Source organism: Phyllostomus discolor, chromosome 12 (assembly GCF_004126475.2).
Source record: "Phyllostomus discolor isolate MPI-MPIP mPhyDis1 chromosome 12, mPhyDis1.pri.v3, whole genome shotgun sequence".
NCBI lineage: Eukaryota > Metazoa > Chordata > Mammalia > Chiroptera > Phyllostomidae > Phyllostomus > Phyllostomus discolor.
Genome location: NC_040914.2, coordinates 16,027,109 through 16,053,042, shown reverse-complemented (window position 1 = coordinate 16,053,042; position 25,934 = coordinate 16,027,109). Strand labels below are relative to the sequence as shown.

Here is a 25,934-nt window from a genome sequence, read left to right as displayed (position 1 = left end):
TGAGTGCAAGGGGCAGCTGACCGATGTTTCTCTCCCTCTTTCTCCCTCCCTCCCCCTCTCTCTAAAAATAAACAAATTATTTTTTAAAAAATAAAAATTTGTATAGCAATTTTAGTAACTGTATGATTGATTAATAATACAAAATTAGGCTTGTGATTTGAATTCGTTTTTATATCTTTTTTCTAGAAATGTCTTTATTACTGTATTTTACCAACATAACAGTCTGCGACAGATTGAAAGTAACAGGGATAGTGATAGGAAACAGACCCTTCACCACAGGTAGTTCGGAGCACAATCCAGGAGGACAGAGAGTGATTTGGGTGTTTCCTTTTTTCATCTTTGGGGCTCCCACAGTGCCTAAAGCAGCGATGTAATCTGGCAAATTTCTCCTCAAAGGCCAGAGGCCTCTGTGTTCACCGGACTTACCAGACCGAATCCCAGCAGGAAATAAGCAGCACCTTCCAACTGGGTAACCCGAGAAGAGCTTCATAAGGGGGCCATTTGCAAAGGCCATCGCACGGGGTGTTGCAGTAGTCCGGTAGTCTGGGGCCAGACTTACTGCTCCTTGGACTTACTGCTCCTTGGACTGAGGGGCGAAGGGAGGGATTCGTTACCAGAACCTGGAGAAAGACCTACGAGAAGAGGACCAGTGACAGAACTGTGGCCTTGGTCAAGGGACATGGAGCCTAGCCAGTCCGAAGGGACGCCCAGGGAAAGAGCGGGGGAAATGAACACCCCGACTGCCTGCTGGCTTTTCCCAATGGTTGTACCACCCGTGCAAACTGTGCGGAGAAGGGAGTTGAGTGCGTGTGGAGTGGCCGGCTCATGGCATTTCTGTCTGCCGCTTCCGTCTGCCTGCAGTCCTAGTGGGTGCAGAGCTCAGTGTGCCGTGAGCATTTCCAGAGCAGAGACTGGGCCTCACGCGTCCTCAGTGTGCCATTGATATCTGCAAAAATAAAAGAGCTCCAGAGGATAGAGTGAGTGCTAGAAGGAGATGGTTTTGGAAGCGGAGAGTTCAGATCTTAGCTAACCGGAAGTTCTTCAGGTCACAGGTCCTAGTTACACGGGACGGGTCTTGTGTGTGAAAGTGCAAGCAGAAGAAGCCCCTCCCCCGCACCCGTCATCCTGAGAGCGCCGTCCAAATCAGCAGTTCTGGAATCTCAGTTACTAGGATGTAGGTACATTCACAAGAATAGGGAAAGGAAAAGAATGCGGCAGTTTTGACCAAAAGCTGGGGGTGGAGAGAGGCATTACACAAGATTCTGGGGCAGGGGTGGGGAGAGGTTCAAGGAGGTGGGCATTCGGTCTATTAAGACTGAGAAGAGCCCTGGCTGGTGTGGCTCAGTGTATTGAGTGCCAGCCAGCAGACCAAAAGGTCACGGGTTTGATTCCCAGTCAGGACACATGCCTGGGTTGCAGACCAGATCCCCAGTTGGGGGTATGAGAGAGGCAATCAATCCATGTGTGTCTCAATCAATGATGTTTCTCTCCTCTCCTTCCCTTCCCCTCTCTCTAAAAATAAATCAATAAAATATTTAAAAAATAAAACTACACTTAAAGAAAAAAAAAAAAAGACTAAGAAGGGAGTCCTAGCTGGTGTGGCTCACTTGTTGGGCATTGTCCTGCAAATCAAAAGGTCATGGGTTCAATTCCTAGTTGGGGCACATTCCTGGGTTACGGGTTCAATTCCTGGTTGGGGCTCAGTCGAGAGGCAGCTGATGGATGTTTCTCTCTCACATACATGTTTCCCTCTCTTTCTCCCTCCCTTCTCTTCTTTCTAAAATCAGAAATAAAATAAAAAAAAAATTAAAACACTGAAAAGAGGCAAAGATATCTTGGGAGAGAAAAATGTGTGAGGAAAACTGTACAGCTAAGAAGGGACAAGTATTCACTCACAGCTTGTTAAAGCGTTGATCTTGTAGGTTCTTCCTCTCTGCAGTTCCGCCTTCTCAGGATCCGACCTTTCTGAGAGGAAGACAGTGTGATTAAGTTCCAGGTGGGTTAATGTTTCCTTTCTCCCTCTGAAATACCATGCCCAGTCTGAGGACCTGGAGATCTCTCGTTTCTGAAAGCAGGTCAGCAGTGTCTGAGGGACAACTTGCGTCAGGCACTTTACCTTGCTTATAACAGCTGTGTGAGGTAGGTGGTGTTCCTCCCGTTGCAGAGATGAAAAAACAGACTCAGATGTCTAGTTGTCAAGATGTCTAACTCAGTGCTACTCCAAGTTTGTATGCCAGTGCCACTCCATGAACTGCTTGTCACTGGTCCATGAGAGATACATATGGAACCCAAGAGTAAGATAGTAGAAACTTTTATAGCAATTTGGTATTGCCACAGCATCTGGACACATGGTAAGCATGCACATGCCCCCTCCCCCCAAGTAGCACGGGTCTAGCAGCAAGATTAGAATGGGTATGTATCAGTCAGGGTTGAGCCAGCAAAACAGAACCAGTAGGAGATAGATCTTAAGAGATTTATTATAAGGGAACTGAGTGACGTGATCATGTGGGCTACACAAGTTGAAGTTCACCAAGCAGCCAATTAGGAAGGAGAACAGGCTGGGACTCCTGAACCTAGGGAAGCTGCTGTCTGCCAGTGCGACTTCTGTGTCTCTCAAGGGAGCCTCAGTTTTGCTATTAAGGCCTTTCAACTCATTAAAGCAGGCTCACCTAGATTATCTAGAGCACCCTTCGTGAAAGTCCACTGGTTATATAGACTTTATCACATCTACAAAATGCCTTCATGGCAACACCCAGATTCTTGTTTGATTCAGTAATGGGCCTGTAGCTTGGCCAAGCTGATACATCAAAAACATCATCACAGGTGGAGGAAGGATTTTTTTTAAATCATGAAAAAAAATTAATTATGAAAATAGACAAAAAGAGAAAAGATGTGTTGCACTGGGAATCTCCATATATAATACCCATCAATGCTCTGGATGGTGTGGCTCAGTGGATTGAGTGCTGGCCTGGGAACCAAAGGGTCACTGGTTGGATTCCCAGTCAGGGCACAGGCCTGGGTTGTGGGCCAGGTCCCCAGTAGGGGGTGCACGAGAGGCAACCACACACTGACGTTTCTCTCCCTATTTCTCACTCCCTTCTTCTCTCTAAAAATAAATAAAATTTTTTAAAAAGTGAACTAATTAAATTGTCAGTATTCTTTGGTATCATCAAACATCCAAACAATTGTCAAATTTCCATGATTATCTCAAAAGTGCCTCTTCTTTGGTGTCGTTCAACTGTATTCCTTTCCATGGTATTTCCTGTGAGTGGAAGTGCTCAATGATTAGTTTCAGGTTCCAGTGGTTACAAGAGTACGCCATAGGCGGTGCTGTGTGCTAAGAAAAAGATTTTAAGATTTTTGCATTCATGTCTATCGGCTTATAAATTTGGTTTACTTATATTTTTAGAATGTCCTTGTACCTGAACCCTATAGCAGTTTCTACATAGGATCCCTACAAGGGACACCCAGCTGCAAGGGTGCTGGCAAAATGGGTGTTTTGTTTTCCCAGACTCTAGCTCGAAGCCAAGAAGGGAGAAGGGGAGAAAACTGGGTGAGCCTCCATCCCTAACCCCTCATCCCTACAGTGTCTGAGCCCTGTGGGCTCTAGGGGATTTGGTTTTCCTGGCTCACTAGCACCAACTCTGTTACCCACCTCAGCCTTGCAGAATCTCTCTAGCGCCTGCACCCTGTGTCCAAGCCTACTGTAAGGCCAGTTGTTAAATGGAAAGTGTGGCTTGCAACACCCCAGCTCCAGCATTACAACATGAAGTTTAGAAATGAGGGTTTGGTCCTGGTTGGTGTGGCTCAACGCATTGAGTGCTGGCCTGCAAACCAAAGGGACTCCAGTTCGATTCCCAGTCAGGGCACATGCCTGGATTGTGGGCCAGGTCCCCATTAGGGGATATAAGAGAGGCAACCACACATTGATGTTTCTCTCTCTCACTCTCTCTTTCTCTCTCTTTCCCTTTCCCTCTCTCTAAAAATAAAATAAATAAAATCTTAAAAACAAAAAAAGAAATGAGGGTTTGGAGCACCAAGATAATAACATAGAGACTGGCATAGCTTTCAACCTTGCTCTTCTTCCAGCGGTCATTTGTGTGTGAATGGTAGATGACGTGGCAGGCGCTTAATGTTTTAGGAAACTGTGACCTTCAAGGACATGGCCGTGGTCTTCACTGAGGAGGAGCTGGCACTACTGGACAAGGTCCAGATAAACCTGTACCAAGATGTGAGGCTGTAAAACTTCTGAGCCTGGTCTCAGTGGGTGAGGACAGTGACCCCCTGTGACTGAGATTCAAATTACTGGCCCTGTTTCCTCAGAGGATCAGCTTCAACCAGATAAAAATGTGCCAGCTGAAGCACAAAGGGAAACTTTGGCCACTGGAGAGAAAACTCCTAAAAGATGCAAATGATGATGAGAATCCTGCCATCTGTGAGTTTTAACAGATACAATAAGTGTGTGAGGAGCAGGTAGGTCTGGAAAGTGTTGCTGAGGGAGCTTCCTCCACCCTGCACTCTCCCCACTGGCCTCCTCCCCGCCGCTGGGCCTCTGATGTGGTCAGTGAGCCTCCCCGGACCTCCTCCCCTGTCAGGTTCTCATTCTTTCCTCCTACTTTTCCTCACTGGGACTGATAAAGTGCACTTACTAAGAAGGGCCTGGGTCCCTTGGGTGCTTCTGGAGAAACACCAATGTTTGAACAAATTGGTGTTAAAGGAACCAAACCAGGATCTGGTATCTAGTAAGTTGCTTGTTCCTGTAATCTTGCATGGTACGTGGAAGGTCCTTGAGATCCTTTGTGTCTCTCACCTGTCCAGCACTCCATTATTATGTCACACACACACATACACACACACACACACATCTCATTATATATATCATGAATCATATGGGAGCCTTTCCTGTACCTATTGTGAAAAAATGATTAAAGGCTTTTTATTTTTTTTATTGACAAGTCTTATAGCAGGAAGGTGAATTTCTTCCTTTATGAAATTTCTCCAAAATTTCTTTTGATTTCCCTGCAATGCCTGATTCTTAATTGGAAGCTCACAGGTAGAATCACTCTGGTTTTAATTGTTTCACATATGAGTAGAAGCCAGTTTTCTCAAAACTTCTGGATAGCCCTGGCTGGCTCAGTTGGTTGGAGTGTCATTCTGTAATAGGAGAGTCACAGATTTGATTCCTAGTTGGGGTACATACCTAGGCTGTAGATCTGGTCCCTGGTGGTCCTGGTGCTTACAATTCCCAGTCTGGGTGGAAGCAACCAATCAATGTTTCTCTCTCTCCCTTCCTCTCTCTCTGAAAAGCCATGAAAAAAGCCTCTGGAGAGATGTTTTACTTGTCCACTTAGCCAAATTCTCTTTTTCCATATAGGAGATGGGATTAAAAATAACACTTTGAATCTTCAGGAAAAAGGGTTGCGTTGCCTCTCCCAGGAAGTGCCCCACAGTCGGCAGATTTGGAAGCGAAGGATCAGTGAGTTAACTGTGAATCAGGCGTATGCGATGAATCTTCAAGGAGGTTTTCTCCAGTGTTTAGAAGGACATGTTTCCCTCTGTGAAGGGTGGACAGGACTGTCTCTTCAGATTTCTTAAAGTGAAAACTATGTAATAAATGCTATTAATTTAGAAAATTAGGACGATGTAGCTTGGAAAGTCTTGACACAGATCCTGACCCCAGAATCTTGGAGTAAAGCCCATGTACTGGCCGAGCCCCAGAATCCTCGGGGAAAATGTAGGAGAATTCATACAGAAGAGCAACTGCATGGATGTGCTCGGTGTGGTGACAGCTTCAGTGGGACTTTAGGTGACTGTGACGATCCCTTTGAACGCAAAGAGAGGCTTGTGTAGATACACCGAAGGTGGGAAGAACTTGGTTGTGAAATCAACAGTCAACTGGTCAAATGCAGAAACTACAGAATCTGCTTCAGAGATGATGCAAATCGTCATATTTACCACAGTGCTCACATCGCAAAAATCTTATAAATGTGGCCAGTGGGAAGAGGACTTAGCCAGAACTCAGATCTTATTGTTCGTTATAAAACCCGCTCAGGTGAGAGAACTTATGAATGTCAAGAGTGGGCCGAGGGCTGCAAACAGAGCCCTAACCTTCCCTGATATTGGAAAGGGCCCTCCGGAGACCAACCCCGCAAAGGTCTGGAATGTGGGAGGGGCTTCAGGTGCAGCTGCTCTCCTCACAGCCATTGTGGAGTGAGTCCACACGGGGGAGATGCCTACAGATGTGATGTGTGTGGGGAGACTGTCCAGGTCACTTCTTTGTGTTTATCAGGGAGCACACATGGGGGGAAAGCTCTATAAACGTGAAGAGTGCGGGAAGGGCTTTGATCGGAGCTCCAATCTTGTCCAGCAGAGAGTCCACCCTGGAAAGAAATGGCAAGTGCAGCGAGTGTGGCAAATACTTTGTTTGGTTCAAGCTCCATTCTTCAGGTCCACTGGAGAGAAGCCTTATAGGTATGGTGAGTGTGGAAAGGGCTGCAGCCAAAGAACACACATTCACATCCACCAGAGAGAGTTCACACTGGGGAGAAACCCGACAAATGCAATGTGTGCAAAAAGGTGTTTGTGTACAGTTCTGTCCCTCACACTCACCAGAGCGTTCACACAGGAGAAAAACCTTATTATCAATGCAAAGTGATCAGTAAGGGCTTCAGGTACAGCTCACATTTCCACCTGCATCAAAGAGATCACACCAGAGAGAAACCACATGCGTGTGATGAGTGTGGTAAGGGCTTCAGTCGGAATTCTGATCTTCACATTCACCTCAGCGTCCACACAGGAGAGAGGCCTTGTACGTGTGAAGAATGTGGTAAGGGCTTCAGTCTTAACTCCTAGCTCCTTGCCCATCAGAGAATGTGTGCAGATGAGGTGCAGTGCGCATGTCAAGAGCCTGGCACGGGTTTTAGTTATAGTTCAGAACTTTCTACTCATCAGAAACTGCACTAGAGGACAGGAAAACAGAAGTCACTCTATGTACTCCAATGACAGAAGCTTGCTCAGCCATTGCAGGGCTGGGGGAGCAATGGACAGGGACTGCCTCTGGTGGTGTCAGCCTGTAGCACCAATGCAGGTGGTTCTGAAGGTTCTGAAGGATCCAGGAAACCTCAGTGGATCTCAAGAACTTGGGAGCTCTCACCAGTTGTTGGATGCTGCAGTGGCAAAGTAAGTGATTCTTTTTATTATTATTATTATTGTTGTTGTTGTTGACACTATTACAAATATCACTAATTCCCCCTCCCTCTTTAAAGTAAGTCATCATGGCAAATGGGTGGGTTGTAACAATGACAATAGTTAGAGGTCAAATTTCCATTAACAGATGTGCCCAGGAAGAAAATTCTAATGAGGATGAGTACAGTAAGGACTTCAGTCCAATCAAAATCTTTAGTTGTTGTCATTTTTTTGTTGTTGTTTGTTTTCTTTTTTAGAGCACTCTTACTAGAAAGATACTCTATAAAGAACATTCAAATAGTGCTCAGGAATGAAATCTATGCTATTAGTGTGGTAAGATTACTAGTCTACATTCAGATTGTCAAATCTATTTGCTTCTCTTCACAGGAGAGAAGGTCTACAGAAGCGATAATTTAAGGTTGTAGCAGAGACAGTTCTGTGTATTCATCACACTAGTTTCATTTCCTGGGAAAGCAAAAAGACTCCATTTCCCAGAAACGCTTGCAGTTAAGAGTGGGTACCTGTGGTTGTGTTCCAACCAATGGGGCATGAGCGAAAGTGCTGTAAAGTACTTCCAGGCCCCCAACTTACAAACATCTGATGTCCTTCAGGCTTCTCTTTCTGTCTCCATAAACTTGGAGGCTGTTTGTTCCAGACTAGATTGATGGAAAGCGGCTATCTGACCTGCGTTGGACTTTTTTTAGTAAGAAATAAACATTTATTGTATGACACCAGTGAGATTTTTGGTGGTTTATTTGTTACCAGCATGCCTAGGTTATTCTGATGAGTACAGAGAAGCTTAATAGCAACTTATTTCACATAAACCATTGGAATCCACATAAGAAAGCAACATTAACCCTGACTGTGTAGCTCATTTGGTAACAGTGTGGTCCCAATACATCAAGGTTGTTACAGGTTTCATCACCAGTTGGGGCACATACAAGAAATCAACCAAGGAATAAATCAGTGGAACAACAAATCAATGTTTCTCTCTCTTGCTCTCAAAAATTTAAAATATTTTTAAAAAGATGTTATTTATTTATTTATTATTTTAGAGAGAGGGGAAGGAAGGGAGAAACAGAGGGAGAGAAACATTGATTGGTTGCCTCTTGTATGCATACCAAATTGGGATGGAACCTGCAACCTAGGCGTGTGTCCTGACCAGGAATCAAACTGGTGACTTTTCGCTTTGCAGGACGATGCCCAACTGAGCCACACTAGTCAGGGCAAAACTTTTTAAATCTTTAAGGCAAATATTTATTTTTATTAAATACTTTGTCTTTTTAAAATTCTTTTTATTTTACTCAGAATTGGGATAAAAAGTACTTTAACTTTTTGTTACATTCTTCCTAATGTTCATTTTTTAAAAAAATATTTTTGTTCCTTTTTTAAAAAGATTTTATTTATTTATTTTTAGAGAGAGGGGAAGGGAAGGAGAAAGGGAGAGAAACATCATGTGTGGTTGTCTCTCATGTGCCCCTTGCTAGGGACCTGGCCTGCAACCCAGGCATGTGCCTGACTGGGAATCAAACCGTGACCCTTTGGTTCGCAGGCCCATGCTCAATCACTGAGCTATACCAGCCAGGCCTAATGTTCATTTTTTATGACTACACTGAGTGCATATACAGCAGGAATTTGAAGACCAAATGGCATGATAAAAAGAATATGGACTTGTAAACCTGGGTATGTGTAATGTATTTTTAATTATTCTCCTATCTTCCCATATTATCTAAAATACAGAATTACAGGATATGTACTACATGGAGATGGAGTATGGATTTTTAGGGCTAGAGACACATTTAATCTCAAGGTCTACAGCTGATTGACTTTCTTAGACGTGTTGGACAATTGACTTAACGTCTCTGAAATTTGACTTTGAAGTCTGTAATATGGAGGTAACTCCCATAAAAGCTTAAATAATGGAATATATCTTTTCCCTGAGGACACTGCTTCCTCTACAGACTTTTACAAGTGGTGGCTGTTTTTCTTGTCATGTCTGCTTTGGCTGTGCTTTGAGTAGAAATTGGTATCATTTTCACTCCTCATTGCCTCTCCTTGTAAAATTCAATTCTCATCTCATCAAAGTGTAAATCATTACCCTTCTTTTAACAGCCATCTGCTGCTCTGTAAGTTCAGCATTTCCTGACTCAGTGAAGACTTTGCCTCTTGGCTCTCTGTCACTTATCTGTTATAATTCTGTTTTTAAAAGATTTTATTTGTTTCTTTTCAGGGAGAGTGGAAAGGAGGGAGAAAGACAAGGAGAAAAATATCAATGTGAGAGAGAAACATCACTCAGTTGTGCAACTGGGGACCTTGCCCATGATCCAGGCATGTACCCCAACTGGGAATTGAACTAGTGACCCTTTGGTTTGCAGCCCAGCACTCAATCCACTGAGCCACCCCAGCCACGGCCCTGTTTTTGTTTTTAAGAAACCACTAGATTTTCTATTGAACAGTTGTTACTCATAAATTGCAGGACACTGTAACTGTTCATGACCTTGGCTGGGAAGCACTTCTTTAGGGGTACAGAGATAACTCAGAGAAGTAGATAAGTGAAATGGTAGAAGTATTTTAAATATGCTATGAAAGGGAAGAAAATACTAAAATTTATGGTGTGAATTTGGGGGGGAAAGCTCCCAAATACAGATGGCTTGATCAGAGCAGTTGCTTGGGAGGGCAGTGCTGGGAGGACCACTTTAATCATGCAATGTGTATTCCCTGAGATTAGTGGGTATCCGCCTAGGAATTCATCCAATGGTAGTTGTCAGATTGGAGATCAAGAACAAATGGACACAGATATCCATTGCAGCATACTGTGCAGGACTATGGGTGTTTAATAGGGTGAGATTGGCAATATGAGGACAGAAGAGAAAAAACATTAAAAATCCTGTTGTCCTTTTAAACTCTTGCAACATCACTCTTCTTCTCATGGATATTTGTATGCATGATTGAGGTACAGTGTCCTTGATGTAGGAAGCAGTGACATTCAAGGATGTACTGTGGTCCTCACTGAGGGAAAGTTGGTGCTATTGAACAAGGCCAAAATAACTCTTAATCTAATCTTCCTTTGAAATCTAAATTGTACAATAATTTATCAGAACTACAGGAGAAATTGTAGAAAGTGTGGAATGACAGCATGAGGAAACCAAAATGTAGGACATATCTGTTGAAAACTGACCTGGTTTCTCCAATGGGTCAAGGTCATAAATTAAAAATGATGGAAGGGGATACATGTCTAGATTGAGAGACTCAAGGGACAACAACCAAATACAACAAATGGATGTTTTTGAGATGGCTATAAAGTTTCAAGAGTTATTTTTTCAGGTATGAAATAATACTAAGAAATTACCATCTATTTTCTTAGTGTGATAGTTGCAGTGTGGTTATACCAGAAAATGGAAATATTTTGGTGGGAAATAATTCAGTGTCATGATTTTGTTTTAAAATATTACAATAACAAAAGGGAAGAGAGATAATTTGATAGATGAGAGAAACGTGGCAAATGTTGACCACTGTTGAGTTTGGGGGATGGGAAGTTAGACCATGGTGTATTTCCCTCTCTTCTGTACTTCTCCATGTTTGAAATTTTTCACACATAATGGTCTAAAAATGTTAGTTCCTGTCCAATCTAGAAAGTACAACCTTTGTGTATTTGTTGTTGTTGTTGGATTTTCTGAATTTGAATCCAACCCTGTCCAATCCACCTGGCAGAAAAATCATGGTCTCACTTGTTTCCCTTCTCCTAAGACCCTTTATTGTATTTGTAATATTAACAGTAGGATGGAAGTAAGTTACGTGTTGCTTGAACTTGAACAAAAATATATTTCAAAATTTTACATGTTTGCCTCTTTGTATTATAGTAATGTCTCCAATGAATGGATGCAGCTTCTTTCATTCACTTCAAGACCAGCATTTTGTAATGAGCAGTTCATATCAAGGTGGAGCCAAAAGGTGTTGCTGCTTCTGCTTCATATTTTAATGAAGCTAGCATTACTTTCTTGTGGGTTCCCACACGTTGGAATGAATAGTTAATGACATACAACACTCTCAGAGTTGTAAATGCATCCAACACTTGTGGGATAAAGCAGAAAATCCAGTCAAAGTAGAATTGAGATACTGTGTCCCTTACATTGATGCCATTTCAATGTCTACATTTTTAACCCACACATATCTCCCCCTTTATAACATACGTCTGTTTCCTTTCACTTTTCAAGCTTTGTTCTTCTCTACAAAAGGGATTTTAGACCTTCATATGTGTCATCTATAAAAGAAAAAAAAGAGAAAAAGGAATAGAGAGGCTGAGCTTGACCAGGCAGAGAGAATTGATTCAGACTGAACCTAGTAATCTAAAAGAAAAAAGGAAAGGTCCTGAGAAGCACTACTTGAAGAGGATCCTGCAAACTGTGGGTTCACAAGGATGGAGACACTTTTTGAAGAAAATAATTAAGTATTGATTAAAACCCAGTGCTTCGGGAAGCATTTTTGTTCAAAGAGGACAGGGCTAAGAAGTTTGTGCTCTACCCTGGAATCGTGTGAAATATAATGCAACCTCTAAGGGCAGTAGCTGAGCTTCCACCCTTGGAAGGCAATGACACTGCCAGTTCTTCCTGAGGGTTCTGGGAAGTGTAGTCTAAGAGCTCCGTGTAGTCGGTGAACTTACGCAGCTGTGGGTGGGGGGCTGGGACAATTACCTGGTCTAGAATTCTGGCTGTGTGTAATCCAAGAACTGCAGGTAGAGTCACTCCCCATCCTGGGAAGTGAGGTGGAGGCATTCATTCTTATGAGTCAGGCATGGGACTGCAATGCCTCCTCACTGGGCATGCGGCCAGCTGTGACGTGTGCTTGGCCTTCTGGAAGAGGATCTGCAGCCAGCCTCGGAGGCTGGGGTTGGGCCCCCTGTTCGGGGTTGAGGGCCTCCTGCTCCCTGTCTCCTATTCCCAGATTCACCGGACAGCCCTGTCACGTCCTAAAGGTGTGAGATTGGGCAAGTAGTAAGCCATCTGTGCCTTGCATTCCTTTTCTGTAAAATGAGGGGAATACTAGTACTTGTCTAATAGAGTCGTTTGGAGAGTTAAATGAGATAGCTACAAATAAAAGGTTTAAAACAAGTGGTAAAGATGGGTTTATTTTAATAAATTAATATATTATAATTTCTTGAGGAGTGCCCAGTTACTTGAAAGTTTGTATGAGCCCAGGAAGGGACCAACGTCCCACCTGCAGAGCTACTGGCCCTGTTTTTCCTAATCCCTGGAGGAATCCGAGCTATTCTTGGCTTCCTTTTGCTCTCTTGCTATCCCTCCCCCTCTTTTTCCCTTTAAGAAGTGGGGGTGGGAAGTGTAAGTCACTCTAGGGTAGCTTATGGGGATGTCCTCTGTGATTCATGCGGAAGGGAACCACAGTGACGATTTCTCTCAGCCTCCTTTGCTTGCCCAGCCCTGACTTTCGGAAGAGGGCTGCAGGAAGGTGGAGGAAATGAGTCTTTGGCTGCTAGCACCAGAAACTCACCTGAGTAGGACTTACGGTCTTTCCTACCGTGTCATCTCTCATCTATAATTATTAGTATTTTTTTAAGATTTTATTTATTTATTTTTAGGGAGGGAAGGGAGAGAGAGAGAGAGAAACATCAATGTGCGGTTGCTGGGGGTTATGGCCTGCAACCCAGGAATGTACCCTAGCTGGGAATCGAACCTGGGACACTTTGGTTCCCAGCCCGTGCTCAATCCACTGAGCTATGCCAGCCAGGGCTTTTTTTTTTTTATAATTATTATAATTAGTCATTATAATGAGCACATTCTGCTATATGTTCAAATGTTTGTTCAATAAATGTGGGAGTGGATGGGAGTATTTGGACATAGTAATAGTGACAGTTAATATTTAGTGCTAAGTAGTACTATTTTAACGACTTTATATAAATCATTTAATCGTCACAACAGCTTACTAAAGTGGATTATTTACTCATTTAAAGAGCCGGAAATTGAGACACTGGCAAAACTTACCTACCAGAGGCCATACAATTACTAAGAATCTGAACTGGGAGTTGAACCAAACTATTCTCAGTCCCTAGCCTCATTTCTTTCAAAAAAAATTTTTTTTTAATGACTTTGTTTCCCAAAGTTTTTTCTTAAGATTTTATTTATTTATTCCTAGAGAGGGAAGGGAGGGAGAAAGAGAGAGAGAGAGAAACATCAATGTGCGGTTGCTGAGGGCCATGGCCCACAACCCAGGCATGTACCCTGACTGGGAATCGAACCTGCGGCACTTCGGTTCGCAGCCCAAGCTCAATCCACTGAGCTATGCCAGCCAGGGCAAAAAAAATTTTTTTTAATCCTCACAAGAGGACATAGTCTTCATTGCTTTTAGAGAGTGAAAGCAAGAAAGAGAGACAGGGAGAGGGTGAGGGGGACAGGTGGGGGCAGGGAGAGAGACCTGAGAGAGAAACAGCGGATCCACTGCCTCCCGCATGCCCCTGGACCACGGATTCAACCTGCAGCCTGGGTATGTGTCCTCACTGGGAATCCAACCTTCAACCTTTCCGCGCACAGGACCACGCTCCAACCAACTGAGCTACAGTGGCCAGGGCCGTAGCCTCGTTTCTTAACGTTTGTTGTTAGATTTGGAAGGGGTAGTTTGTAAAGAACTGTGAAAGCTGTTAATGAGTTTTGTGCTCTTGATACTTTTTAAGGCGCCTTTCATTATATAGTTGTATTTTATTTCAATTAATAGTTGGTATTTTGATTATTGAAATTATTGGTTGTGTATTGTAGATAATTAACAGACTATGAAAATTGAATAAATTTTTGAATTATTCATATTTCTAGGATGTAGAGATAACTACTGTTAACTTTTAATGTATTTTTTCAGATTTTTATGTTTATTTACCTACATTTTACAAAAGAGTTGTCATAGGTCTTTTGTTTCCCTTTTTACTCTGGGAATTTACAGTATGGCCAAATGCTCAAGAATAGGATAACGTTGCCCCACAGAATCATCACCAAGCTTTAACCTTAGTCAGGATTTGCTTATCTTGTTGCATCTAACCTGCCTACACACAACACCCTCCGCCACCCGGTCACGTTTGAAGAAAAAAATTCTAGAAAAGAGGGAAGGGGCGGCCAAGCCCCCTCAACAGTATAGAATTCAGATTGACTTTCCTAAGGAGAACAACGACTATCCAAATACTAACTACCCAAAAAGAAAAGGGCAGCCGTGAGGAAAGGGCTGCCTCGCAGGAGATTCAGGAAGCGTAGTCCAGAGTAGATCCGCAGGGCGAGAGACAATTACACTCCCGGAAAGCCCCCTTTAAGGCATTTGGTTGGAGCAAATAACACAAGTATACAATAGAGCTTTCTTAAGTTTGGGAGCTTTTCGGTTCCAGAAAGGCGGGGTTAAGGAAATCGTTCCGGACCTGCGCGCTGAGAAATACAATCCAGACTCTCCGAGTAGCAGCCGGCACTTCCGCCCTAGGAAGGCGACGAAGTGGCCTGGGAATTCTGGGAAGTGTAGTCCGGGAACCCTGTAGTTGGATAACTTCCGCTGCAGGAGACAGAGGCTGCATCCCTGCTCCGGTCAGGAGGTCAGGAATTCTGGGAAGCGTAGTCTAGGGGCCTCTGTAGGCAGAGTCGCTTCCGACCCAGGTACTCGAGGCCGCGGCCTTCATTGCTCTCGGAAAGGTGAGCCCGTTACTCCCCGTCGCCCGCTCCCGGCTCACACACTGATTTTTCTCCGCCTTGCTGTGCACCAATAGCGAGCGGGCCGTAGATCTTGAGAAAGAGAGTCGGCCTGCAGCGAAGGGGGCTTGTGCTTCCTTTGAATGAGCCTGCGGGATTGGGGGACGGTGGATGCATCCCCAGCTTAGGGCCCTGGGATACAGCGCTGGGATTCAGGGTCTCCTGGGTTCTGTGCTTCCCCAGCCCTTTTCCCGACCACCTGCCAGCATGCCGCTTCCTAACGATATGACATTCGAAGAGCATCTTAATGTCTCTGCCTGTTTCTTCTTTAAGCTGGTGTTAATGACTACCTAACAGAGGTGTTCTGAGAGTTAAATGAGAATGTAGAAGCAAAAGACTTAGAGCCTAGCTTATGAAACAAATACGTCTCTTGTTACTAGCACTTTGTAATTTCTGGAGAAGCACTCAGTTCCCTGAAAGCTCCTGTGAACCCGGGATGGGGTTAGAGCTCCCTGGTGCTTGTCTCACCGCTGAAGGAAGCGGAGCAGTATGCGGGTTTCCATTAATGCTTTTAACGTGAAGTTTTGGAGAGAGTCATGCCTGACTGTTGTCTGGCATGTCCACTGTAGTGTGTGCGGATTAGATGAAGATCTAATCGCTCCCAGCCTCCTCTCCTTTCTAGCCTTGACTCCTCGGAAAAGGCTGCATGGGGGAGGGAATGACCCTTCGGCTCCTAGCAGCAGAGCCTCACCTGAGTAGGATTTAGCATATTTCTTCCTCTTTTATCTTTTAAGGGAGAAGATAGTTCCTTCATGCATCCACAAATTTTTCTGCTTCGAAGATGCCACGATAATTGTTGAATAATGCAGGAAGGGATGGGGAATACTTGGGCATGAGTAACAACGATGCTGCTTAATCATTGAGTGCTAAATATTCTAGGAGTTTTACATGAATTAACATTTAACCCTCACCAGAGCCCATGGAGGTCAGGAGTGCTGTTATTCTCATGTTAACGATGAGGAACCGAGACAGGGAGAGATGAAGTTGTTTATCCTAAATCACATAGCTAGTAAGACTTTGAGCTGGGATTTGAATTTAGTCAGTTTCAATCTGCCGTCTTAGTTGTTAACATGCTTTTAGTATCAGGTTGGGAAGGCCTGTTTTGGATTTTTATAGAGGGCCATGAAAACTATGTCTGTGAGCTCTGAATTTTTGATAAGCTTTTTTTTTTTTTTTTGCACCTGCAAGTTAATTGTACTTTATTTGAAGTAATATTTATAGTTCAAATTCTGATTATAGAATTGATTGTGTATTGTAAAGAATTAAGATAATATATGAAGTGTAAAGAAAAAGATTTAATTACCCATGACTACAGGATACAGAGATAATAGTAATATTTTAACGTTTTCCTATTCCATAGATTTATTTTTGGATTTTAACTTAAGTTTTACAAAACAGATACCAGAAGTCTTATTTCCCCCTTAATTTTTTCCCCTTAATTTTTTAATGGAAATGGACAATCATAGCCAAATGTGGTAATAAAATAATGAACCCCTATGGAACCATCACTCTGATTCCACCCTTGTTAACATTTGTCGGTCTTGTAGCAACCGCTCCCCTCCAAGTTTTCATGCTTCAGTATTTTGAAGCAAATCCCCAACATGGAGTCAGTGTGATGGTGATGGACTTACTGACGTAACTGCCGACAGTGGATGACCAACCCTTGTTTACATCCAGAGCCAAGAAAGGGAGACTGTTAGCAGCTACGATAACGTGTTCGGCCTTTGCAGGCCTTTGCACCGTGGAGAGGAAGCTGAGGGGCACAGGGTGTTGTTGCACTTTGGAGAGGGATGGTGATGGATTTTGTTTTCTCACACACAGTTTGACTCGCCTGGGTCTTGGGGCTTCTGTTCCTTATTTCTCTCTTTCTGTTCACTGAAAGTTCTGTCATTGGGACCGTGTCCTATTTTTCTCTGTGTCAGCACAAAGAGCAAGGTTGGCTAGTACCGCTCTGCCATCCTCCAGGGTGAAGATCAGGCCACATTTTCTCCATCGAGCCCCTCCAGCCCTCTCCCTTATCCATTCTGGGTTTGGGGGCCCCCCTCTGTGTTCCCCCAGGGGACCCAGCTTAAACTCTGCTCTGGCATCCACCGGTGTGGTGTTAATTGCTGATTATCAAATTGTTCTGCACTAGGCTCTGAACAAACACAGATCTGGGAGTTGTGTCCCTTTTAGAAGGTGAGCCATAAATACTGGGTGAGTGAGAGAAAACTCATCTCTTTCATTGCTAATTATGTGGCCAAGTTAATCTTTGTTCTTGGTGGTTATGCACTATTCTGTGGGTTCTCCAGCCATGGCCTTGTGGGCAGGAACTGGGGAGGGGTGGGTATTCTACTAGAGGGGCAGAAAACCTCAGAGGAGCTGAAAGGTCTGCCTTGTTCATGGCCAGGACTAGCCCTTTTTTTAGGTCGTTCTCTTTAACAGGTGACCTTGCAGTTGCCCGGGAACAGTAAGTAAGGGAAATAACAACATCTATTGAGAACAGTGACTAATCTTGAGGAAGAACCCAAAGAAATTAAACTTCTGCTCTCCAAATCCTTCCAAGGGTCGAGCACTGAGTCAGTACGTTTTATGGAGAGAAACGTAGTAGCATCTTTTATTATATCCACGTGGGAAGAGGACGTGCCATTAAACCTTTCAGAAGGGTGGTCTCAATCTAACCCTATGTGATTACCCAAGCCGAAAATTATGAACTAGGAAGCTGTAATCCCTGCCACCCACACGCCTTAAAGACACAACGGCAAGGCCAGTTTTATGATGTAGAGTAGTGTCTGCTCTGCAGCTACAAGACATAGAAAGCGTTTGTACATATCACAACGCTTTTCCACTACTCATTCATATACTTCTACCAACGCTCCTGTAATGTCGGCGTTTTTATCCTAATGTTGTAGATCACAGAAATGAAGCCTAGGGAGGTTTACTAATACAGCCATGTATGTAAACATGGAGAGCAGTGTGTAGCCAGTATACACAGCAATGTCTGGTTTTAAAAGGAATTGTCACCAGAGTCCACTTTTTTAAAAAGATTTTATTTATATATTTTTAGAGAGAGGGGAAGGGAGGGAGAAACAGAGGGAGAGATACATCGATGTGAGAGAGAAATATCAATCAGTTGCCTTCGTAGAACCCGCAACCCAAGCGTGTGCCCCGACTATGAATCAATCAGTCACTTTTTTCCTTTGCCGAACGACACCCAACCCACTGAGCCACACCAGTCAGGGCCAGAGTTCACTTTAACTGGTGTATTCTACCACCTCTCTTTTCCCACCTTTCCCAGGATCAGCAGCACCGTAGGAGCCATGAGGTGTGTGGGGATGGCTGGGCAGGGCCACGGAGGCTGCCTGGTGAATGCAGGCATCCTCCAGGACAGCCTGGGAGCAGCTGGAGTCCAGCCCGGCTCTGCCTGCTGAGGCGTATGGGGCAGCATCTGCCTGTGGGAAGGGACACCTTTTCCAGTTTGCACAAAGATCTATTTCCCTTCCTCTCATGGCTCCTTTCTCATCTTGTTCTGCCTTCTGCCTTCTCAGGTCTCTCGCCTTCCGTGAGAAAAGAAAGAGAAAATGACCAAGTTCCAGGTGAGTTGGGTTTCTATTTCTGTCACTTAACGTGTTATTTCACTTCTCAGCAAGTGGATACCTTTTTCCTCTTCCTTGAGAAGCATACAGAATGACTGCAGACGTTTAATACCATTTACCTGACATGCCTTTTGTTTCATTTTTTAAAAAATTTCCTTTCAGTATTGTTTATCATTTTATTTCACAAATAATAGTATAAAAGAGACTAAAAATTTTATTTATTTATTTTTATAAAGATTTTATTTATTTATTTTAGATAGAGTGGAAGGGAGGGAAAAAGAGAGGGAGAGAAACTTCAGTGTGTAGTTGCCTCTCATGTGCCCCCCCGACTGGGGACGTGACCTGGCCCAGTACCCAGGCATGTGCCCTGACTGGGTATCAAACCCGTGACCCTTCAGTTCACAGGCTAGCACACAGTCCATTGACCCACACCAGCTGGGGCAAGACTAGAAATTTAAAAAAATGAAAAACCCACACACTACTCTGCTTACAAATCGCCTGTTTTGTCCTGTGGTCATTTTCACGTGCATTCATAACTGTGCTTGCAATGATAGACACAATTTTGAATTGGTTTTTATTTTCAGTCGAAATTATAGCCCTTCATGGTTTCATCTAACATTCTTTCAATGACTGGCGTACACCCCACTTTTAAGTATTCCCCATGCACGAACTTCCAAGTTCTCAACGGTTCTTGTGGTTTTGCACAGCAGCATCGGTTTTCCTACAGACGATCTTTACTCAAAAAGCATTTCTGAGAGAATTCTAATAGGATTTGCCCGTCTCTTCCAGGGACCCAAAACTGAAAAACGTTTTTTTTGCCCCTGACATACCTTGTAAAAAAGATACCTAAACATGGCTTTGCCTCACAGGATCACACTAAATGAAGCTGAACTCAGAAAAAAATAGTGTTCAGTGTTTTCATACAAAAAGGGTTAAATTCTTTCTTCCCGGGACCTGAGGCTTTCTGTGTGTGTGTCTGTTTGTGTGCCGTGTGTGTGTCACCGCTCAGAAATTGTATTATTAGAGTAGTGCAGGTACCTAATTTAAAAACTCCAGTCAGACTGTAGGATTTGGGCACTGTCCATTGTCACTTTCTTCACTGCTCTGAGGGGGACTTAGCGCCATCTTTGCTGTTGACGTGACCATGGAGGCTCGGGTAAGCTCCAGTCCCACTCAGGTTCTGACGGAAGTCAAGCATGCAGCCGACTGCAAGGCCTCTGCTGCCTGGATCCGGAGTATCAGGCTTACTGATCAGGTGGAAAGAGAAGGAGAAAAATTCCACACCATCCAGAGTTCCCTCTCATTCAGAGACCAAGTTGTGAGGTTTGGAGCACCAACCAGAAATGCAGGGCTGGACAGGTCTTTATGTAAAAATTTAACTTTCCATACAGCAAACAGTTACAAGACCACAGCAAAGTAGAATGAAAAGTAATAAATTAACATTATCACCAAACAGGAACTAGAAATGACTAGCAAATAAATGGAAGAGAATGACCTTCATTGCTAATCAATGTCATGAAAAAGTTTTGAAATAACTTTTTTACTTCCCCAATGTACTTCTGACTCTATCAATTTTATTCCTTTTTTAAAAAGTATTGTGTCCAGTGTCGGCCAAGGTATAGAGCTTCAGGGACCTGCACTTTCCTGGAAGAAGACTAAGTCGGAAAAGCCTTTTTGAAGGAAATACCTGCCATCATGGCTTCAAAACTTTAAAGGCTACTATTCTCCAAAGTTACTATTTATACTTTTTGGAATTTATTTTAAGAAGATGATCAACAGATTTCCAGGGACTAAATTCTCCCTGAAAGGCTTTTTTTTTTTTTTGACAATATTATTTATAATAGATAATCTAAAATGAAGTAAGCTGGCATTATTTGGATTAGGTCAGTATATTCTCATCAACTCCTTGAATTTCCACGCAGCCCTGAGATGGGGTGACAGGTGATGGTGATGGTAATCACAATAATGGCTAATATTTATTGGTTACTGTGGGCCAAGCACGGCTCCAGAGTACTTTACCTATAGTCACCCATTGTATTGCTGGGACCCTACCACATAGGTACCAGTATACAGATGAGGAGTAGATGAGGCCCTGGGCCAGGGCCACCCAGCCGCCAGGGGGCAGAGCACTCCGGCTTGAACACCGGCAGTCAGGCTCTGGGGCGTGGCCTGCGCGCCCAACAGCAGAACTGCTGCGCACTGTCCCCGGGCCTTTGAGGAGGGTCTCCACATGTGAACAGTCAGGGTGACTGCGAGCCTGTTAATTCGGCAGAGTAAGCAAGTGGAGCGTGTGTGTAAAAGGGAAAACAGACGCATCACACGTGGTCAGAACTACATCTTTTCTGGAGCAAGTGGCATTATTATTTTCGTCTTTTTTTATATATATATTTTAAACATCACTGATGTGTGAGAGAAACATCGATTGGTTGCCTCTCATATGCCACAACCGGAGACCTGCCTGCAACCCAGGCATGTGCCCTGACTTGGAATCGACTGACTTGGAGTAGAACAGGCAACTTCTCGGTCCTCAGGCCAGCACCCAGTCCACTGAACCACACCAGCCAGGGCTGGAGCAAATGACATTATTAATAAAATTTAAATAGGATGTGAGGGCCATCTGGCTTGGATATCTGTCATCCTACTGATCGCCAGGGTGATTCGGCTGATCTGGCTGACTAGGCGGGTGTCCCCTTCCACCCTCACTGATCCAATCCGTGTGCGTCTCTCCTGAAGCTGCGTGCTTCGGCTGAAGCGCGAAGAGGATGACCTTCCCAACTAGAACAGAGGGCTGGTCTTCGGTCGAAGGTATACAAGTTTCCGCGCTCTGCTGCCAGAACTCCAAACAAGGTCTCAGGGTCCATTTGAAGGAGAACGTGGGGTAGTCACACTTCTAAGACTCTAGACACATCCAAATGAGGCGTTGCACGTGGCAGTCTGCCTTTCTAAAAAAAGAAAAAAAAGTTAAATGATTAGCAGCCCATAATAATAGCAGAGTTCCAGGGTTTTACCTGTAGGTGTGCTAACAAAAGGTAGCGATGTGAAGTACAAGGATTACTTTTCTTGCAGCCCTGGTGGTGGATGGCGTTAGCATTATGGAAAGCAAACAGAAGGCAGCTCCTTGAATGTGACTCGGGTGCCTCAGAAGCCAGAACAACATCCTTTACACTTTCTCATAGCTGCCCCCTTTCTGTAAACATACAGTGTGTGTTTGGTCTTGTAGGAGGAATTGACCTTCAAGGACGTGGCGGTGGTCTTCACCGAGGAGGAGCTGGGGCTGCTGGACCCGTTCCAGAGGAAGCTGTACCGAGACGTGATGCTGGAGAACTTCCGGAACCTGGTCTCACTGGGTGAGGACAGGCGCTCTCCCTAACTCAGTGTCAGCCACTTGGGTGTCTGCATGTGCTCAGGTGCTGAAGCTCCGGGACCCCTGGAATCATTCTCAGAGCTTGGGCAGCTAAGAGAGGTCTAATAATCTGTGCAACAAAGACAATATTTTTTTAAAAAGATTTTATTGATTTATTTTTAGAGTGAGAGGGGAAGGGAGGGGAGAAGAGAGGGAAAGAAACATCCATGTGAGAGAGAAACATCGATCAGTGGCCCTCCGTTCGCACCCCAGTGGGGCACTGATCTTGCAACTCAGGCATGAGCCCCGATCAGCAGCCCTTTGCTTTGCAGGACGACACTCTACCCCCCTCCCCACCCAGCCACAGCAGTCAGAGCAAAGACAAGACATTGTCGATGTCACTGTTCATGTGCAGATCTGTCCTTGGAGCTGTAAAGGAGCATATTGTGGCCCCACCGCTGTTGGTTTGTTGTGAAATTAATTTAGTTGTTCCAGGGTTTTTTTCCTCAGGGTGTCAATAACTGTTTATTAACTTGAATTTTCCAAGGTTTTTTGTTTTTTGTTTTAACAATATATTGGTAAATAACTAAACTTACAGAATATATACCAAAGTAAAAATATAGAACAAGAACACCTGTTTAGCTTTTACTCAGATTCACCCATAGTTACATTTTACCCCTCTGCTGTATCATTCACGTTCATATTCTCCATATAATTTGTGTATGTGTATGAAAATGTTTGTGTATTCATAGTATTCTTTTCTGAACCATTTGCAAGTAACATACACATACCATCTCTTTTTCTCTCCAAATTCTTCAGCACGTGTGCAGAGTTTGGTAGTCTCCAGGACTCAACTCTGTGAGACCAATTGCAAGTTCAGGGGTCCCCAAGACTACCCTGAGGCTTGATAAGACTCTAAGAACTCACTGAAAGCTGTTTGTTTGTTTGTTTGTTTGTTCTTGTTTTTTTATTATAGTTGTCCTAATTTCCCCCCATTCCTCTCCCTTGCCTATCCTCCCTGCCTTTTTTTTAAAGAGAGAGAGGAAGGGAGGGAGAAAAAGGGAGAAAAACATCAATGTGTGGTTGCCTCTCACACGCTCCCAACTGGAGACTGGGCCTACAACCCAGCCATGTGTCCTGACTGGGAATCGAACCAGTGACTTTTCAGTTCACAGGCCAGTGCTCAATCCACTGAGCCATACCAGCCAGGGCTCGCTGAAAGCTGTTATACTTGCGGTTACAGTTTATTACATGGAAAGGAAATAGGTTACAGTCAGCCAAGGAAAGGGATGCCTGGGGCAGAGCCCAGGAGGGTTTCTGCACAAGCTGAGAGTTGTCATCTTCCAGCGGAGTCGCGGCAGCACTAGCTCTTCCCAGCAGTGCTCCCGACTGCGCCCGTGGTGCACTGGGGCTTGGTTGTGTAGGTGAGGTTAGACCTCTGGTTATCCTTCGTTTCCAGTCCATCTGGAAAGCAAGCTGATGTCACCTGGCTCAAAGCCCCCACCGTAAATCACGTTGTTAAATTATCTGGTGTGGCCCAAGACTGCTGGGTCAAAAAGAGACTCTTACCACATAGGACGTTCCAGGGGCTTAGACATCGCCTCGCGAGAGCTGAAGGCAAAGGCTAGACCTCTATTGGGGCAAGGTTAGTTCTTTAGTGAACACGGTATTTTGTAGAAGTAAGAGTATTTTCTTACATTTCCCCAGTACAGAAATAATGCTTTTATCCACTCCGTCATTTACGGTCTAACTTTATCAACAGAGACAATTCTACTCCTTCTGGCATATTTTTCTCCCTCCAGCACAAGACCTAGCCTGGAATCTAGTCTCGCTTTTATGTCCCTTTAACCTCCTTTAACACGGTTACCCCATCCCCTAGTTTTAGTAGAACATTCCTAACATTTCCTCACAATTAGATCCGGGTGATCCTCTCTGGCTGGAAGTCTGAGGTGGTAGCGGTTTGTCCGTTTGAGGGCATCGCATCTAGAGGCACTCCGTCTGTCCCTCGTGGGGGGTGTTAATTGTGATCGCCCAGTCGAGCTGTCCGGTTTCTCCACCATAACATTACTGCTATTTTTCCTCTTGCAATCATAAGGCAGTACTTTTTTAAAAAGATTTTATCCCTGGCTGGCGTAGCTCAGTGGATTGAGTGCGGGCTGGGAACCAAAGTGTCCCAGGTTCGATTCCCAGCCAGGGTACATTCCTGGGTTGCAGGCCAGAACCCCCAGCAACCGCACATTGATGTTTCTCTCTCTCTCTCTCTCTCTCTCTCTCTCTTTCTCTCTCTCTCCTTCCCTTCCCTCTCTAAAAATAAATAAATAAAATCTTTAAAAAAAAAAGATTTTATTATTTTATTTATTTTTTAGATAGAGGGGAAGGGAGAGAGAAAAAGAGAGAGAGACATCATTTGAGAGAAACATTGATCTGTTGCCTCTCACATGCCCCCCACTGGGGATCTGGCCAGGCGTCCAGGCCAGTTCCCTGACCAGGGATTGAACCAGCAACCTTTTGGCTTCTGGGACGATGCCCAACCCATTGAGCCACACTACTGAGGGCATAATGCAGCACTTTAAGACCACACAAACATTTAGTGTCCAGTGACGATTCTTGCCTTCTCCAGTCTTTGCCATGGTCGTTACAAAACAATGATTTTCTGTCTTAGAACTTCCCTCACATTAGTGGTCCACACTTGACTTTCTACAGTAAGCAAGACTCTGCCCCATTCATTTGTTGTTGTTTCTAGGGGTTTGTGAAATGTTCTTTAATGTGGCTTATGATTCACTGCTGTAATTATCTTGCTGCTGAAATTATCCCAAATCAAGCCTTCTTAAGCCCTTTTGCCTTTGTAATATGCCCCAACATTTTTAAAACACTTTCTTAGCTTACACTCATCTTCTATTGGGTTGGCCAAAAAGTCTGTTTAGTTTTTCCCATAAAATAAAAGACACACTTTTCATTTTCACCAATGACTTTATTGGTTTGGGTATTTTGAGTATGTCAGCTATCTCACGCAGGGTATAATGTCCATTGTTCTCAGTTAATGTCTTGATTTGATCGCTGTCCACTTCAGCTGGTCGAACCGACTGTGGAGCATTGTCCATCGAGACATCTCCAGCACGAAACCTCACAAACCACTTTTGACACGTTTGACCAGTCCCAGCACCTTCTCCATGCACTACACAAATCTTTTTTTTTGCATTTTTACCTTTCTTGAGATAACAAAGCATAAGATACCGAAAATGTTGTGCATTTTCTTCCATCTTCAATATTAAAATGGCTACACAAAACTTCTCCAATTTTGATAAGCTGTTTTTAAATGCACTGTCAGCTGTCACAATACAGTCTAACAAAATTATTTTCCAATGACATTAAAGACAACTAAGGGCTAACAGAGCCATCTATGGAAGAACCGAACGAACAATTTGGCCAACCCAGTACTTTGCCCCAGCCCTGCCATGGTCCTTATATTAGAGAGTGGCGTTTAGGGCCAAGGTCTGGATGTTGAGCGTTGTCATCGCTGGGGCGTTGTTTTCCTGTCTTGGTCTCAGGAATAGAGCTAAGAAGTGGGGTGGGGGGTGTGTACACACATGTTCATATACATATATAAGTACATGTGAGTGTATACATATGAATAGATATTCAGTTTTACTCAAAATAAGAGACAGTTAATTGAAAGTATACTGAAAAACCATTTCTGACCCATGGGATTGGCAAAATTTTTTAAACTTTTTTTGGGAAAAGCTGTCGGAAATAAAACACTTTCATACACTGAAAGTGGGATACAAAACGATATAACCCCCAAAGAAGGAAATTTGACAATATCTAACAAAACTATGTATTAACCCTTTCCTAGCAATTCACTTCTAGGAGTTTTTCCTAGAGGTGACAAAGTACAAAAGAGCATTAATAGCACACTTATAGTTTCTGAGAGAAAGAAGAGGAAATGAGTAACTATATGTATCTCTGCTTACCTTTAATTAGAAGAAACACGAAAGGATTAATCAGAAAATCACAAAGTTAATTTTTTTAAAGCTCATTTTTAAAAAGATTTTATGTATTTATTTTTAGAGAGGGAGGGAGAAAGAGAGAAACATCAGTGTGTGG

The 25,934-nt window shown here is 43.7% G+C and overlaps 2 protein-coding genes across 2 annotated transcripts in view; both read left to right on the top strand.

Annotated features, from left to right (window-relative positions):
* Positions 1-25,934, top strand: part of LOC114511443 (zinc finger protein 112) — a 64,231-nt gene that overhangs the window by 26,487 nt on the left and 11,810 nt on the right. The window contains exons 1-3 of the mRNA XM_028530137.2: positions 14,778-14,855; positions 18,440-18,487; positions 21,708-21,834. Of these exons, the coding sequence (XP_028385938.2) occupies positions 18,473-18,487; positions 21,708-21,834 (142 nt within the window). The 5' untranslated portion in view covers positions 14,778-14,855; positions 18,440-18,472. Of the gene's footprint in view, positions 14,856-18,439; positions 18,488-21,707; positions 21,835-25,934 lie in introns of the transcript that reaches the window.
* ZNF285 (zinc finger protein 285) lies at positions 5,545-6,963 on the top strand. Its single transcript, XM_036012746.1, is given in 6 exon segments — positions 5,545-6,263; positions 6,265-6,390; positions 6,392-6,419; positions 6,421-6,455; positions 6,457-6,526; positions 6,529-6,963. Coding segments are annotated over 6 exon segments (972 nt in total). The 5' UTR covers positions 5,545-5,985.